The sequence below is a fragment of the Dendrobates tinctorius genome, unplaced genomic scaffold (assembly GCF_039654945.1).
Source record: "Dendrobates tinctorius isolate UK_male_01 unplaced genomic scaffold, ASM3965494v1 ptg000046l, whole genome shotgun sequence".
In the NCBI taxonomy this organism is placed as follows: domain Eukaryota; kingdom Metazoa; phylum Chordata; class Amphibia; order Anura; family Dendrobatidae; genus Dendrobates; species Dendrobates tinctorius.
In genome coordinates this window covers 31,553,886-31,572,721 of record NW_027361714.1, presented here as the reverse complement: position 1 = coordinate 31,572,721, position 18,836 = coordinate 31,553,886, and the positions used below count along the sequence as shown (strand labels likewise).

At 42.3% G+C, this 18,836-nt stretch overlaps 1 protein-coding gene across 2 annotated transcripts in view; it reads right to left on the bottom strand.

Moving 5' to 3' along the window:
• The window catches only part of LAMA2 (laminin subunit alpha 2), a 1,313,887-nt gene that overhangs the window by 184,537 nt on the left and 1,110,514 nt on the right, over positions 1-18,836 (bottom strand). For both annotated transcript variants that reach the window (XM_073575794.1, XM_073575795.1), the window contains exon 38: positions 7,678-7,794. In XM_073575794.1, coding sequence (XP_073431895.1) covers positions 7,678-7,794 — 117 coding nt within the window. The remainder of the gene's footprint in view (positions 1-7,677; positions 7,795-18,836) is intronic.

Sequence of the window (18,836 nt, the reverse complement as noted above, 5' to 3'; positions counted from 1 at the left end):
ATGTAGAGCGAGGGTGGGGTGATGCAGAGCAGGCAGAGATGACGCCTCAAGCAGGGGACCGCGTTTCTTGGGCAGCTGGGAGTCTGCAGCACATGGTTGATTTCATGCTGCTGTGCCTGAGAAACGACCGATGCATCGCCCACATTCTCAACACGGCTGATTATTGGGTGTAAACCCTCCTAGATCTTCGCTAACGGGACAACTTATAAAGCCTCATAACACCGTTGAACCGGGAGTGTAAAATGCGGGAGTACCAAGACACACTGGTGCATTCCATCATGTTCTCCATTCCACCCGAGAGCAGTGCTGCTAGTGCTTTACAAAGCAGCTCTTTGTGCGTCGAGGCAGTGGAGGAAGCTCTGCACAAAGAGGGAGCAGAGGCAGTGCCTCAGCACAAGGCAAAACCAGTATGGCCCAAATGTGGCAAAGTTTTGTGTGCCCGCCACAAATGTCTACACCATCACAGATGGCTCCAGTCAGCAGGAGGCAACGTTTCCGTCAAATGGTGACAGACTACATGTCTTGCCCTCTCAGTGTACTTCAAGATGGCTCTTCCCCCTTCAAGATTTGGGTCTCTAAGCTGGATACATGGCCAGAGCTTAGCCAGTATGCATTGGAGGTGCTGGCTTACCCTGCTGCTATTGTATTATGGAACACGTTTTTAGTGCCGCAGATGGTGTACTAACAGACCGTCGCACGCGACTGTCCTCTGATAACATTGACCGGCTTACTTTTCTGAAAATGAACAAGGCCTGGATCTCGCCGAAAATTGCCAGTCCTCTTCCAGAATAAATAATTGGTTGGCAACAGTATCCAGGTCTCCTGTTGTGTTCATGTTTCTACCACCTGAACTGTAATCCCTGGGCTCCAACACCGCCAGTTGCTGCTCAGAATAACATCTGCACAGAGAAAAACACATGCTCCAGTGTTAGTGGGGTTCAATAACGCCAGCTGCTCCCCTGCTGTGTGTCCGGCAAAGTCTCCTGCTGCCTCCACATTCATCCCAACATCTGATATTAAACTTACACCAATTCGGCCTTAGCCTACTCCATGAATGACCCTGGGCTCCAACACCGCCAGTTGTTGCTCAGAAGTGCCATCTGCACAGAGAAAAACACTAGCTCCTGTGCTAGTGGGGTTCAGTAACGCCAGTTTCTCCCCTCCTGTGTGTCCGGCAAAGTCTCCTGCTGCCTCCACATTCATCCCAACATCAGATATTAAACTTGCTCCAATTCGGCCTTAGCCTACTCCATGAATGACCCTGGGCTCCAACACTGCCAGTTGTTGCTCAGAAGTGCCGTCTGCACAGAGAAAAACACTAGCTCCTGTGTTAGTGGGGTTCAGTAATGCCAGATGCTCCCATGCTGTGTGTCCGGCAAAGTCTCCTGTTGCCTTCACATTCATCCCAACATCAGATATTAAACTTGCTCCAATTCGGCCTTAGCCTACTCCATGAATGACCCTGGGCTCCAACACCACCAGTTGTTGCTCAGAAGTGCCATCTGCACAGAGAAAAACACTAGCTCCTGTGTTAGTGGGGTTCAGTAGCGCCAGCTGCTCCCCTGCTGTGTGTCCGACAAAGTCTCCTGTTGCGTCCACATTCAAACTACATCAAATATAAAACTTGCACCAATTAGGCGTCAGCCTAAACCTTGATTGAACATAGGCTCCAACACCGCCAGTTGCTGCTCAGATGTGCCGTCTGCACAGAGAAAAACACTAGCTCCTGTGGTAGTGGGGTTCAGTAACGCCAGCTGCTCCCCTACTGTGTGTCCGGCAAAGTCTCCTGCTGCCTCCACATTCATGCCAACATCAGATATTAAACTTGCTCCAATTCGGCCTTAGCCTACTCCATGAATGACCCTGGGCTCCAACACCACCAGTTGTTGCTCCGAAGTGCCGTCTGCACAGAGAAAAACACTAGCTCCTGTGTTAGTGGGGTTCAGTAACGCCAGCTGCTCCCCTGCTGTGTGTCCGGCAAAGTCTCTTGCTGCCTCCACATTCAAACTACATCAGATATAAAACTTGCTCTAATTAGGCCTCAGCCTAAACCCTGATTGAACCTGGGCTCCAACACCGCAAGTTGTTGCTCAGAAGTGCCGTCTGCACAGAGAAAAACACATGCTCCTGTGTTAGTGGGGTTCGGTAACGCCAGCTGCTCCCCTGCTGTGTGTCTGGCAAAGTCTCCTGCTGCCTCCACATTGAAACTACATCAGATATAAAATTTGCTCCAATTAGGCCTCAGCCTAAACCCTGATTGAACCTGGGCTCCAACACCGCCAGTTTTTGCTCATAAGTGCCATCTGCACAGAGAAAAACACATGCTCCAGTGTTAGTGGTGTTCAGTAACGCCAGCTGCTCCCCTGCAGTATGTCCGGCAAAGTCTCCTGCTGCCTCCACATTCAAACTACATCAGATATAAAACTTGCTCCAATTAGGCCTCAGCCTAAACCCTGATTGAACCTGGGCTCCAACACCGCCAGTTGTTGCTCAGAAGTGCCGTCTGCACAGAGAAAAACACATGCTCCAGTGTTAGTGGGGTTCAGTAACGCCAGCTGCTTCCCTGCTGTGTGTCCGGCAATGTCTACTGCTGCCTCCACATTCACACTACCACTGATTTCAAACTTGCTCCAATAAGGCCTCTGGCTCCACTCTGTCTCTAGTATTTACCCTGGCCTCCAACACCGCCAGTTGTTGCTCAGAAGTGCCGTCTGCACAATCAACACATGTTCCTGTGTTACTGGGGTTTAGTAACGTCAGCTGATCCCCTGATGTGTGTCCGGCAATGTCTCCTGCTCTGTCCACATTCCCACTACTAGTATTGTAGTAGTGGAAATGTGGACAGAGCAGGAGACATTGCTGGACACACATCAGGGGATCAGCTGACGTTACTGAACCCCAGTAACACAGGAACAAGTGTTGATTGTGCAGACGGCACTTCTGAGCAGCAACTGGTGGTGTTGGAGACCAGGGTAAATACTAGAGACAGAGAGGAGTCAGAGGCCTAATTGGAGCACGTTTAAAATCAGTAGTAGCCTACAACAGATATTAAACTTGATGAAATTAGGCCACAGCCTACACCCTGATTGACCCTGGGCTCCAACATCGCCAGTTGCTGCTCAGAAGTGCCGTCTGCACAGTTAACATATGCTCCAGTGTTATTGGGGTTCAGAAATGTCATCTGATCCCCAGCTGTGTGTCTGGCAATTTCTCCTGCTCTGTCCACACTCACACAACTACAGATTTTAAACTTGCTCCAATTAGGCCTCTGTCTCCACTCTGTTTGTAGTATTTTCCCTGGGTTCCAGCACCACCAGCTGTTTCCCGGCATTGTCTTTGGCACAGGTACTCCCTCCTGCCCAGCCTGGTTCCAGCACGCCTGCTGTTTACGAGTAGTGTCAATGTCACTTTGCCACCAATACGTTGTCCTGTCGTGTTGCGGTCGGGTTAGTCGAGTCTATGTTGCCTGCAGTTTATGGGCTTCCTATGTGGGCTGAGGGATCTGGAAACAAAGGCTGATTCTGTAGTGCCAATAGGACAAGCACCCCCTGTAAGACTGTGGGTTTCGGTAACTGCGGCCGGCTCGCGGCCTTGCAACTTTGTTTTTCATGGGTACCTTCTGCTGCCCATCCGGGTTCCAGTACCATCAGCTGGTTCTCAGCAGTGCCTTTGGCTTAGGTGCCTCCTTCTCGGTATCCGAGTTCCAGAAACGTCTGCTGGTCCTTGGTAGTGCTTTCTAGCACAGGTACCTCCAGTTTAGTAACCATGTTCCAGCACCGTCAGCTGGTCCTCGGTAGTGCCATTGGCTCTTGTTCCTTCTGCTGCCCCTCCAGGTTCCAGCACCATCAGCTGGTCCTCGCTAGTTCCATTGGCTCTTGCAGCTTCTGCTACCCATCCGGGTTCCAGCACCGTCAGCTGGTTCTCGGCAGTGCCTTTGGCTTAGGTGCCTTCTTCTCTGTATCCGAGTTCCAGCAACGTCTGCTGATCCTTGGTAGTGCTTTCTAGCACAGGTACATCCTGCTTAGTAACCATGTTCCAGCACCGTCAGCTGGTCCTCGGTAGTGCCTTTGGCTCTTATTCCTTCTGCTGCCCCTCCGGGTTCCAGCACCGTCAGCTGGTTCTCGGCAGTCTCTTTGGCATGGGTACTCCCTCCTGCCCAGCCCGGTTCCAGCACGCCTGCTGTTTCAGGGTAGTGTCAACGTCACTTTGCCACCAATACGTTGTCCTGTCATGTTGCGGTCGTGTTAGCCGAGTCTATGGTGCCTGCAGTTTATGGGCTTCCTATGTGGGCTGCGGTATCTGGCAACAAAGGTTGGTTCTGTAGTGCCAATAGGACAAGCACCCCCCTGTAGGACTGTGGGTTTCGGTAACTGCGGCCGGCTCATGGCCTTGCAACTTTGTTTTTCATGGATACCTTCTGCTGCCCATCCGGGTTCCAGTACCATCAGCTGGTTCTCAGCAGTGCCTTTGGCTTAGGTGCCTCCTTCTCGGTATCCGAGTTCCAGCAACATCTGCTGGTCCTTGGTAGTGCTTTCTAGCACAGGTACCTCCTGCTTAGTAACCAGGTTCCAGCACCGTCAGCTGGTCCTCGGTAGTGTCATTGGCTCTTGTTCCTTCTGCTGCCACTCCAGGTTCCAGCACCGTCAGCTGGTTCTTGCCAGTGTCTTTGGCACGGGTACTCCCTCCTGCCCAGCCTGGTTCCAGCACGCCTGCTGTTTCCGGGTAGTCTCAACGTCACTTTGCCACCAATATGTTGTCCTGTCATGTTGCGGTCGTGTTAGCCGAGTCTATGGTGCCTGCAGTTTATGGGCTTCCTATGTGGGCCGCGGTATCTGGAAACAAAGGTTGGTTCTGTAGTGCCAATAGGACAAGCACCCCCTGTAGGACTGTGGGTTTCGGTAACTGCGGCTGGCTCGCGGCCTTGCAACTTTGTTTTTCATGGGTACCTTCTGCTACCCATCCGGCTTCCAGTACCGTCAGCTGGTCCTCGGCAGTGCCTTTGGCTTAGGTGCCTTCTTCTCGGTATTTGAGTTCCAGAAATGTCTGCTGGTCCTTGGTAGTGCTTTCTAGCACAGGTACCTCCTGCTTAGTAACTGGGTTCCAGCACCGTCAGCTGGTCCTCGGTAGTGCCATTGGCTCTTGCTCCTTCTGCTGCCCCTCCGGGTTCCAGCACCGTCAGCTGGTCCTCGCTAGTTCCATTGGCTCTTGCAGCTTCTGCTACCCATCCGGGTTCCAGCACCATCAGCTGGTTCTCGGCAGTGCCTTTGGCTTAGGTGCCTCCTTCTCGGTATCCAAGTTCCAGCAATGTCTGCTGATCCTTGGTAGTGCTTTCTAGCACAGGTATCTCCTGCTTAGTAACCAGGTCCCAGCACCGTCAGCTGGTCCTCGGTAGTGCCATTGGCTCTTGTTCCTTCTGCTGCCCCTCCAGGTTCCAGCACCGTCAGCTGGTCCTCGCTAGTGCCATTGGCTCTTGCAGCTTCTGCTACCCATCCAGGTTCCAGCACCGTCAGCTGGTTCTCGGCAGTGCCTTTGGCTTAGGTGCCTCCTTCTCGGTATCTGAGTTCCAGCAACGTCTGCTGGTCCTTGCTAGTGCTTTCTAGCACAGGTACATCCTGCTTAGTAACCGGGTTCCAGTACCATCAGCTGGTTCTCGGCAGTTCCTCAGCCTTCTTGTACCTTCTGCTACATTTCCAAGTTCAAGCTTTTGGAAATGGTTTTTGGTTATCACTCTGGATCTCCCTGACGACGACCCTGAAGACCACCCCGAAGAAGACGACGACCACGAAAACGATGACCCTGAAGACAACGACCTGGAAGACCACCCCGAAGAAGACCAAAAAGATGACCCTGAAGAAGATGACCAAGAGGACAAAGAAAATGAATGCAACCACCAAGATACAGAACAACAAGAGACAGAAGACCAAGAAGCAGAAGACCAAGAAGCAGAAGAACAAAAAGCAGAAGAACATTAAGCATAAGACTAAAAATCAGAGCAAAAGATATTATCTAAATTATAAACAGAAGAAGACTAAGCAGTGTATGGGGGTGAGTCCGTTCCTCCTCGTGGTGCTCCTGGAAAATGCCTACTGCTGCAGGCCAAACTGAACGTGGACAAATCCTGTTGTAAATCTTTTGTGACAGGCAGAATGGAAGGTGTAATCTTCAAACTTTTATAGATAACAACTATAGGAATGCCTGTCACAAATAAGAATATGATGAAGAAGAAGAATAGGAAGAAGATGAAGAAGAAGAATATGAAGAAGAATAATATTTGAATAAGAAGAAAATGAAGAATGTAAAAAAAGAATAATAGGAAGAAGGTGAAGAAGAAGATGAATAAGGTGAAGAAGAAGTTGATGAAAAAGATGCTGATGCTGCTGAGGATCATGAAGGAGAAAGTGTGGGAGAATTAAAAAAGAAGGTGAAGAGCATGGAAGTAGTGAAACATACATATCTGGCAAAATATAAAAAGGTTAACATAGTCAATATCTTTGTAACTCCGAACGTCTTTAAAAAAAATGTATTCCTGCTATTCCATTTGATTGGGCTAAACCTCTATGCCTTTAATGTCTCCTCCACCTCCCCCAATACATTCTACATTATTATTAGTTGTTTTTCTTCATGTAGAATTAACCTACAAGGAAAGAAAGGGTTTATTTTAATTCCGATATTTCTGTCCCATTGACTTGCATTGGTTTCCAGTATCGGAATTGGCGATATCCAATACTTTTTGGGTATCTGTCCGATCCAATCCGATTCGATATTTCACGATATCGGATGGTATCGCTCAACACTAGCTACAAGTGAAGACATTTTGTCACTTTATTGCCTGCTGAATGAATACTGAATTCTCAACAGAGGCTGACATGAACAGTTTCTGTGTCTCACCACCGGTTGACATTAATGGATCCTGAGCCTCACCAGTGGTTGACATAACTGTATTCTCAGTCCTCAATGGAGAATCATATGAATGGATTCGGATCTCTAACCAAACATTCAAATTAATGGATTCTGAGTCTCACTAAAGGTTGACATGATTGAACCCTGAGCCTTAATTGAAGTGGACATCAAATGATTCTAAGGTCTCACAAGAAGTTGACATGAATGGATTCTGAGGCTCGCCAAATGATAGCATGAATGAATCCTGAGCCTCAATAAAGGCTATTAAGAATGGATCCTGATAGAATACTTGAGGTTGACATGAATGGATTTTGAGCCTTGTCAGGGGTTGACATTAATGAATCCTGAGCCTCAATAGAATTTGACACGAATGGATCCTAAGAACTCACTACAGGTTGACATGGATTCTGAGCCTCACTCAAATGGATTCTGAGCCTCACTTAATGGATTATAATCCTCACCAAATGTTGATATGAATAGATCCAGAGCCTTCACCACAGATTTGTATGAATTGATTCTTTACTCAAACTAGAGGTTCACATTGATTATTTTAGCTTTATATTGCGATTGACTTGGCTGTACCCTCCTGGTAAAATGTTGAGAACATTTCTGGAGAGAATGAGTTTTGTGTTTGCCTGTTGAAGACAGAGATTTAGTAGCTAGAATTATAAATTACTTGCTCTGATCTCTATAGCAGCTTATATTTGGTTACTTCAAACTTGTTTGCTTTAGAGGAAGTTTATGCAGGAAGTTTATGGCAAACTGTTTTTTACTCACGTTTTCTGCTTCGTTAATGCTTTGCGCTAAGTTGTTGACTTCTGTCATAATGTCATCAGACTCACTTAGTGTGTTCTCTGTCTCTTTCTTGCCTTTTTCAACAGTTTGTTTATGTCCCTAAAATAGACAACACAAAACATCAAGCAAGGAAAAATACTAATCTAAGTACACTATGATGGTTACAATTGCAAGAAATAGTGAACTCTTTGGAATCCCCTATATTTGATTACTAATAAAATGTGCTCCGACTATTATTTATGTCACAATTAACCCCTTCACCCCCAAGGGTGGTTTGCACGTTCATGACCGGGCCAATTTTTACAATTCTGACCACTGTATCTTTATGAGGTCATAACTCTGGAACGCTTCCATGGATCCCGGTGATTCTGACATTGTTTTCTCGTGACATATTGTACTTCATGTTAGTGGTAAAATTTCATTCAAATAACTTGCGTTTATTTGTGAGAAAAACGGAAATTTGGCGAAAATTTTGAAAATTTCGCAATTTTCCAACTTTGAATTTTTATGCCCTTAAATCACAGAGATACGGCACACAAAAAACTTGATAACTAACATTTCCCACATGTTTACTTTACATTAAGTACCAAAAAAATCCCCTGTTAATGGGAAATAAATAATAGCATAACTCAGACAACAGTATATATCAACAAAGAACCATATCTCAACTATTAAGTGAAAATTAGGGACCAGAAGAGTTTTAGCAAAAAAAATTAAATTTTATTACAAAATTAATAAAAACAACAACAGAGCATCAATGCTAAAGCAGGCAGTGATAGACATGAATAATAGGTGACATCTAGAGAAAAAATCCAAGTGGAAAGAATAATAATAGAGAGCGTTACTCCCTTAAGGTACTCAATAAAAAGTCTCATCCATATAATATAAATATGATCTAGAAAGCCTTATTCATTAATCTGCCATATTTATGTAGTAGAGATAATGGGGAATATTTCTTTTGCCGAAGAATTTATTATAACAAATTCACTAAAGTGTTGGTTATCAGCTAAGGAAGAATACAGAGTCAAAATTGTATAATGTACATACCGCCGTAAACAGTTTTCACCGCATGGAGAATGGATTTCAAAGAGCTGCACCAATCACGTGAACTCGCATAAAGTGGCAAGAGTTAAAAGTGAGTATAAATAATTGCCACAATGAGAGCCGGCAGAAAAGATTTTTTTCACTATAATGTTCAAAACGAACAGCATAAGCAAACAGTTAGTTGCTCGGCAGAGTAAACCACTTATTAAAGCAAATAAGACTGGGCGCAATTTGAAAAGAAAGTACAAGTAGTAACCTCAGCAAATACTGGCGAAAGTAAGCCATAGAGATAACCAACCTAGGGCAAAGCAAACTATATTCTACTGTGCAGAGAAAAAGACCTAATAATAAAAGTTGGACCGGATAACAAATAAGCAATAGAGTACCGTAACACTTACATTAAGGTGACTATGTGCTGCCGCTGCCTGCCGCCTCTACGCGCGTTGCGCCTTGGCTTCCTCAGGCAGCACATAGTCACCTTAATGTAAGTGTTACGGTACTCTATTGCTTATTTGTTATCCGGTCCAACTTTTATTATTAGGTCTTTTTCTCTGCACAGTAGAATATAGTTTGCTTTGCCCTAGGTTGGTTATCTCTATGGCTTACTTTCGCCAGTATTTGCTGAGGTTACTACTTGTACTTTCTTTTCAAATTGCACCCAGTCTTATTTGCTTTAATAAGTGGTTTACTCTGCCGAGCAACTAACTGTTTGCTTATGCTGTTCGTTTTGAACATTATAGTGAAAAAAATCTTTTCTGCCGGCTCTCATTGTGGCAATTATTTATACTCACTTTTAACTCTTGCCACTTTATGCGAGTTCACGTGATTGGTGCAGCTCTTTGAAATCCATTCTCCATGCGGTGAAAACTGTTTACGGCGGTATGTACATTATACAATTTTGACTCTGTATTCTTCCTTAGCTGATAACCAACACTTTAGTGAATTTGTTATAATAAATTCTTTGGCAAAAGAAATATTCCCCATTATCTCTACTACATAAATATGGCAGATTAATGAATAAGGCTTTCTAGATCATATTTATATTATATGGATGAGACTTTTTATTGAGTACCTTAAGGGAGTAACGCTCTCTATTATTATTCTTTCCACTTGGATTTTTTCTCTAGATGTCACCTATTATTCATGTCTATCACTGCCTGCTTTAGCATTGATGCTCTGTTGTTGTTTTTATTTATTTTGTAATAAAATTTAATTTTTTTTGCTAAAACTCTTCTGGTCCCTAATTTTCACTTAATAGTTGAGATATGGTTCTTTGTTGATATATAATGTTTACTTTACATCAGCACAATTTTGGAACCAAATTTTTTTTTGTTAGGAAGTTATAAGGGTTAAAAGTTGACCAGCGATTTCTCATTTTTACAACACCATTTTATTTTTAGGACCACATCACATTTGAAGCCACTTTGAGGGGTCTATATGATAGAAAATACCCAAAAGTGACACCATTCTAAAAACTGCACCCCTTAAGGTGCTCAAAACCACATTCAAGAAGTTTATTAACCCTTTAGGTGCGTCACAGGAATTTTTTTGAATATTTAAAAAAAATGAACATCTAACTTTTTTTCATAAAAAAAATACTTCATGTTCAATTTTTTTTATTTTACCAAGGGTAACAGGAGAAATTGAACTGCAAAAGTTATTGTGCAATTTGTCCTGAGTACGCAGATACCTGATATGTGGGGGGAACAACTGTTTCGGCGCATGGCAGAGCTCAGAATAGAAGGAGCGCCGTTTGACTTTTTCAATGCAAAATTGGCTGGAATTCAGATTGGACGCCATGTCACGTTTGGAGAGTCCCCGATGTACCTAAACAGTGGAAACCCCCTACAAGTGACCCCATTTTGGAAACTAGACCCCCCAAGGAACTTATCTAGATATGTGGTGAGAACTTTGAACCCACAAGGGCTTTACAGAAGTTTATAACGTACAGCGGTACAATTAAAAAATCATATTTTTTCCACAAAAATGATCTTTTCACCCCAATTTTTATTTTTCCAAGGGTAACAGGACCATAAAAGTTATTGTGCAATTTGTCCTGAGTACGCTGATACCCCACATGTGGGGGTAAACCACTATTTGGGCGCATGGCAGAGCTCGGAAGGGAAGCAGCGCCATTTGACGTTTTTGGCTGGAATTGAGATCGAACACCATGTCGCGTTTGGAAAACTCCTGATGTACCAAAACAGTGGAACCCCCCCACAAATGACACCATTTTGGAAACTAGACCCCCTAAGGAACTTATCTAGATGTGTGGTGAGCACTTTGACCCCCCCAGTGCTTCACAGAAGTTTATAACACCCGGGTGTGAAAATAAAAAATTCATATTTTTTCCACAAACATGATCTTTTAGTCACCATTTTTTTATTTTCCCAAGGGTACCAGGAGAAATTGGACCCCAAAAGTTGTTGTCCAATTTGTCCTGAGTATGCTGATACCCCATATGTGGGAGAAAACTACTGTATGGGCACACGTCGGGGCTCGGAAGGGAAGTAGTGACGTTTTGGAATGCAGACTTTGATGGAATGGTCTGCGGGTGTCATGTTGCCTTTGGAGAGCCCCTAATGTACCTAAACAGTGGAAACCCCCCACAAATGACACCATTTTGTATACTAGACCCCCCAAGGAACTTATCTAGATGTGTGGTGAGCACTTTGAGCCCCCCAGTGCTTCACAGAAGTTTACAACGCCCGGGCGTGAAAATAAAAAAATCGTATTTTTTCCACAAACATGATCTTTTAGTCACCATTTTTTTATTTGCCCAAGGGTACCAGGAGAAATTGGACCACAAAAGTTGTTGTCCAATTTGTCCTGAGTATGCTGATACCCCATATGTGGGAGAAAACTACTGTATGGGCACACATCGGGGCTCGGAAGGGAAGTAGTGACGTTTTGGAATGCAGACTTTGATGGAATGGTCTGCGGGTGTCATGTTGCTTTGGAGAGCCCCTAATGTACCTAAACAGTGGAAACCCCCCACAAATGACCCCATTTTGAAAACTAGACCCACTAAGGAACGTATCTAGATGTGAGGTGAGCACTTTGAACCCCCAAGGGCTTCACAGAAGTTTATAATGCCAGGGCATGAAAATAAAAAAATTGTATTTTTTCCACAAACATGATCAATTAGTCCCCAATTTTTTCATTTTCCCAAGGGTAACAGGAGAAATTGGACCCCAAAAGTTGTTGTCCAATTTGTCCTGAGTACGCTGACACCCCATATGTGGGAGAAAACTACTGTATGGACACACGTCGGGGCTCGGAAGGGAAGCAGTGACGTTTTGGAATGCAGACTTTGATGGAATGGTCTGCGGGTGTCATGTGCGTTTGGAGAGCCCCTGATGTACCTAAACTATTGAAACTCCCCACAAGTGACCCTATTTTGGACACTAGACCCCCCACAGAACTTATCTAGATGTGTGGTGAGCACTTTGAACCCCCAAGTGCTTCACAGAAGTTTATAACACTCGGACGTGAAAATAAAAAAATCATTTTTTTCCACAAAAATGATATTTTTGCTCCCAATTTTTTATTTTCCTAAGGGTAACAGGAGAAATTAGACCCCAAAAATTGTTTTGCAATTTGTCCTGAGTAGGCTGATACCCTACATGTGGGGGTAAAACACTGTTTGGGCGCATAGCAGAGCTTGGAAGGGAAGGAGCACCATTTGACTTTTTCAACTCAGAATTGGCTGGAATTGAGATCAGGCGCCATGTTGCATTTGGAGAGCCCCTGATGTGCCCAAACAGTGGAAACCCCCAATTCTAACTCCAACCCGAACCCCAACACGCCCCTAACCCTAACCCTAGCCCTAACCCTAGCCCTAACCCTAGCCCTAACCCTAACCCTAGCCCTAGCCCTAACCCTAACCCTACCCCAACACACCCCTAGCCCTAACCCTAGCCCTAACCCTAATGGAAAAATGGAAATAAATACATTTTTTTTATTTTATTATTTTTCCCTAACTAAGGGGGTGATAACGGGGGGTTTGATTTACTATTTATGGCGGTTTTTATGTTTGGCGGCTGTCGCACGCTAAAAGACGCTTTTTATTGTAAAAATAGTTTTTGCATCACCACATATTGAGAGCTATAATTTTTCCGTATTTTGACCCACCGAGTCATGTGAGGTCTTATTTTTTGTGGGACGAGTTGACGTTTTTATTGGTACCATTTTCGGGCACGTGAAATTTTTTGATCGCTTTTTATTCCGATTTTTGGGACGCAGAATGAACAAAAACCAGCGTTTCATGAATTTCTTTTGGGGGGGTGCGTTTACACCGTTCCGCGTGCGGTGAAATTGATAAAGCGTTTTTATTCTTCGGGTCAGTACGATTACAGCGATACCTCATTTAGGTCGTTTTTTATGTTTTTGTCGGTTTTATGCAATGAAAACTATTTTATATAAAAAATAATTATTTTTGCATCGCTTTATTCAGCGAGCTATAACTTTTTTATTTTTTTGCTGATGATGCTGTGTGGTGGCTTGTTTTTTGCGGGACAAGATGACGTTTTCAGCGGTACCATGGATATTTATTTGCGTCTTTTTTATCGCGCGTTATTACACTTTTTGTTTGGCGGTATGATAATAAATCATTATTTTTTGCTTCGTTTTTTATTTTTATTTTTTAAGGGGTTCGCTAAAGGGGTTAACTAATGGACAGTTTTATAGGGCGGGTCGTTACGGACGCGGCGATACCTAATATGTGTACTTTTATTGTTTTTTTTTTATTATTTCCAAAAAATGGATTTATTGGGGGAATATTTTTTTTTTTTTCTAATTTATTTGGCGATTTTTTTTAAAATTATTTTTACACTTTTTTTTATTTTTTTTTTTTACTTTATTAAATAGTCCCAGGTGGGACATCACTGTCCTGTGACAGATCGCTGATCTGTCACATCACAGATCACTGTGACAGATCAGCGATCTGACACAGGCAGTGCAGAAGGCTTCCTCATGCCTGCGCTTTGCAGGCACTGAGGAAGCCAGCTTCCGCAGGCCCCTGAAGGCCCCCGTCACCATCTTGGATTCGGGGGCCTGGAGGAAGGGAGTCCCCCGCAGCAGCGCTGCACATTGCGCTGCCGTGGGGGGCTCAGGGAAGCACGGAGGGAGCCCCCTCCCTGCTGATGCTTCCCTTTAACCCCCGGTACACCGCGATCGTGTTTGATCGCGGTGTGCAAGGGGTTAACGTGTCGGGGGCGGTCCGTGACTGCCCCTGACACATTGTGCCGGGTGTCAGCTGTGATAATCAGCTGACACCCGGCCGCGATCAGCGGCGCTCACCACGTGGGCGCCGCTGATCGCGCCGACGTACTATCCCGTCCCCGGTCATACGGGCCCGGGTACCGTGGACGGGATAGTACGTCGGATGGCAGAAAGGGGTTAAAGACAAATGCAGACAAACTAATCTAATAACACAAAAAGTTATACCACTCATGTCTGCTTTTGATTAGAAGACATCAAGTAAACATTTTCAGTGCATTGAAAAAGTAAGAAAACAGTTGTGTTAAATGGTTATCCATCCCCCCAAAGATGATAGGTTGCACATAGTCGATCTCTGCAAAAATTTTTGCCGAGAAAGCCGAGTGCTGTGTTTAGCTATTTCTGGCAGTCTCATCGACTGTGATTGGATCGCAAGTCAACTATCAGAATGGTGGGGGGTCCAAGTAATGAGCAAGCTATTCCCTATTCAACATATAGAAGAAAACTTGTTCTTTTGGGGGTAATAACTCTTCAATGATTTATTTTCATTATTATAGTGTGTAATGCTCAAGTTACTTTTTCTTGTGCATTCATTGGTATGAGGCTGGTGGCTCAGTGATTGCCACCTTTGACCTTGATCTCAGGAATCTAGCTTCAAATATATACCAAAAATAACATCTAAATGGCGTTTTTTTCAAGGGCTCAAATTTGTCAAAATTCATTGCAGACCAAATGGCACAAAAGAAAATGATAGACTGAAATTCACATAACTGCCTAGCCATGTATTAAACATTTGGCGACAGATGATAACTATGCCATTCAACACTGGATGTGTCGTACTAAGAGCAAAGGTAAGGAAGGCCACATCTGTACTTCCCACTCAACCCACGTAACATACTAATAGCTCAAATTACTTTATATGAAATTTGCCTTGTGTAATATCCTGATGTAACTGTGTACACCACACTAGAGTATGTCAGTACTATATAGTTTAAGAAATGGGAGATAAAAACCCCTCTAGCATAGGATTTTCTTTGCTCTCAGCTAAACACAAGCATTTAGTTATTTTTGTCAACTGTATTCTGCCATGTTTAATCGCTATATTATGGAGTCCTGTGCCAGTTTACATAATGTGAAGTAAAAAGGTCTTTATTCAGTATTGAATTGATTTAAGTCGACATCATATAAAATGTTCTGCATCTTCGCCAAACAAAATACATGTATTATACAGATCGCAATTGTAATCTTTTCCCTAGTGACTTAAATATTTGTACCAATACATAAAAAATGCTAATGCAAAATATTCTTATATTAAAAATCCATCAAGAACAATAACAGATTCACATTCAGATCACTAATGCACCACAGTATGTGCAGCATTTCCATCAAAATGTATTCTTACAAAGTAAGGGCATTCATTATTCTGCAGGGATAAAAATGTGGATTTGAATAACCTTCAATACAAGCCATTAAGTCATCTAATCACACTTTATTCATTCCTGTTCAGTTCCATCTGGATTTATTTTAGAAAAATTACCCATCTCAGATTTAAATAAATTAAAAATGAAAACGTGCTTCAATATACTATCATCAATAATGCTAGAATGGTTAATCTTCACATGTCGTCAAAGTCAAAGAGTCCCAGAAAACTGCAACTGAACTGTAAAATATCATGTAAAAGCTGCCTGCCTTATGTTGAATAATGGGAAAAATTTATCATATATGGATTAATATTCAAATATTAAGATATCTGTTGTAAAATACAGCGTGCGTCCACCTTTAAACTGCATATTATAAGTTCATGCAGAACTGGTGTACAGAGTAAGTTTAGTAACTTTGTAAATGCACTACATTACTTATCTTGTTGCATTTATAATGTTGAAGGCTTAAGAGCTGGACTACTAGTGAATGGACATGGGGCAAAAGTTCAGTTGCATACAACCCCTCAATCCTGTGGGCATGGAATAGTACTAGAAATTAGTTGAGGACCCCTCACAATACACTAGGCCACAAGTGGGATCTCAACTTAGTCCTTTGATTTTGGGAAGTTTCATCTCAATATCAGGCACTTTTTGGTTAGAAATACCTGACTTTATATCATGTTACAGGATTAGTAATTTAATTTATTCACAAACTTACTGAGCCTGCTTACAAGGATGACATTCATGAGGAATTAGGGATGACACAACAGATAAAAAGTGCCAACTTGTACAATGGTCTAGCCATCTCCTTTAAAAATAGGGAAGTATACCTAATGCTGCATGTGCCAGCCTTTGAGTCAGTATTTGCACTGTAATAAAGTGCATTAAAATATAAGGAACGTGAGGGATACAATTGAATAAACACATCAGGTTCTGAGGAATAATAAAAAAGAAGAGTCAAAGGGAAATAGTCAAATTAAAGAATGTGATAAGCTTCCCTAAAAAGATATGTTTTAGGGTATGCTTCAGTCTGTGAGTGTGGTAAGTTAATTTTTTCATCTGGGGTAGTGCATCCTAAAAAAACTGGTGCAGCACTAGAAATGGGCTAGGAGGTATGAACTAGGGAGGTAATTAGTGTTATATTGTTGGTAGGACAGAAAACATAGGTAAGGTAGTGGAGAAACATGAGGAAGATGTAGTGTAGTGCAATACTATAAAGAGTGAGAGTAAATTAAAAAATAATCTGTAAGCAAGATTAACCCTCTTAAATCACATATATGCGAATTCTTGTCTTTGAAATGTGCATCCCAAAAATTCTATAAAAGTTTGGACATTATGGAAAATACAGCTCTGGCAAAAATTAAGATGGATAGTCACAAGCCATCAAACAAAGAAGAACTGCTTACATTTTTGTACCAGGAGTGGCATAAGGTCACCCAAAAGTAGTGAGAGACTGGTGGAAAGCATGCCAAGATGCATGAAAGCTGTGATAAAAGTCATGGTTATTCCACAAAATATTGATTTCTGAACTCTTCCTGATTTAAAACATTAGTATTGTTATTTCTAAATGATTGCGAACTTGTTTTCTTAGCATTGAGGTCTGCACTTACTGCTTTTTTTGTTATTTCGACCATTTCTCATTTTCTGAAAATGAATACAAAATTTAATGCTTGAAAATTCGAAGACATGTTTTCACTTGTCAGTAGTTTACAGAATAAAAGAACAATTTACATTTTACTCAAAAATATACCTATAAAGAGAAAAATCAGACAAACTGAAAATTTTGCAGTGGTCTCTTAATTTTTTGCCAGAGCTGTGTAACGAAAACAAGACTACAATGATTTGAGCAGTTAGAATTCTACATCGGACATGAATGGGACAACATGTCTTCAAAAACTCCGGCAATTCATCTCACTTCACCTTAATGTTTACAGAATGTCGTATAAAAAACAGAGGATGCTACATTATGGTAGACATAGCCTTTTTTGAGAATGTCTTGCTGCCATCAATTTCTAAATGAGTTAATTTTTTTCAAATGAAATTGAAAAGTATCTAACTTTCACCTTCTAATCTGTATTCTTTGTTCTGTTGTGAATAAAATATGGATATAAGAGATTTCCAAATCATTATAATATTGTTTTCTTTAAATTTTAGAGTCCCAACTTTTTGGAATTGTATCCAAACTATTTATATCTTCTATCTGTTGCTGCACTCCCAAGTAATTAGCTTTTTCATTCAAATGCGAATAAAGTGTTAAGTGCTGTGGGTGTGACAGAGCACTCAAGAAGCCACTGCCTCTGGAGTTTGATTCCACACACAAATCTTTAGTTTGGTAGATAGTAGGGATGAGCAAGAACTAAAAAGCTTGAACCAAGCAATTCCCAATGCTAGGATGCTTGTTTCAAGCAATGATCAAAATGGGAGTCAATAGTAAATCCAAGGATTTTTCCTGCAGACCCTACAAGGAGGTCTAGGGGGCAGTGAAAATGTTGAAATGGATGGAAAAAGTGCTGAATGGAAGGAACTATAGCATGGGGAAAACCCCTGGAAGCATCTCTGACTCCCAAATCGCTGCTGAGAACAATGGTGTTGCAGTTTTACTCCACTTTAAGGGCTGACAATAGAACATTCAAAATAGACGAGAAATTGAAATACACAGGAAAAAAAATGTTAAGAAACATTCTTTCCTGTATAACAACTTGTATATGAGTCAAAATTTAAAAAGGATTTTAAAAAAGTAAGTAAACCAATATTTAATTTTTTATCAATTTTTATTAAATGTGTATATAATTTGGATTTTTCTTTAAAAAAAATGAAAATTGCAGTGTAATTTATAAAGCAAGCAAGTACTGCCCAAAATTAGATGAACAGGGACTCAGATACACCATGTATTAGACATAAAGGAAGGCTTCATACACATTATGATCAAATTGTCATGTAGTGGAACTCTGAGACTCTTGAAGGCTAAGCTGAAGTGAAAAACCTGCCAAAAATTACAAGCAGGGTCATCCATACACCCTTGAAGGCACGAACTGTATTGCCTCATTCAAATTTTGTGAACAAAGTGAAGTTGTGGTAATCCTACACTCATAAGTGCTCTGCACACAGTGAAAAGCTATAAAAAATTCTAAGGATCGTCAACCAGTCATCCATAGACCCTTGATCGCGACAATGGGCGGGCCTCATTCAAATATTTTAAAAGTGTAGTGATGCACTCCTACAGTCATAAAGGCTTTTCACAAAGTGCAAAGCCAAGAAAAAATAAAAGTAGGGTCATCCAGTCATCCATAGGTTCTTGAAGGCAACAACTTGCAGCCTCATTCAAATTTTTTGAAAGTGTAATTGATGTACTGCTATATTCATATAGGCTTTGGACAAAGTGCAAAGCGAGGAAAATAATATAAGGAGGGTAATACCATAATCCTCTTCATGTATCCGCTTCTTCTTCTCCTTCTT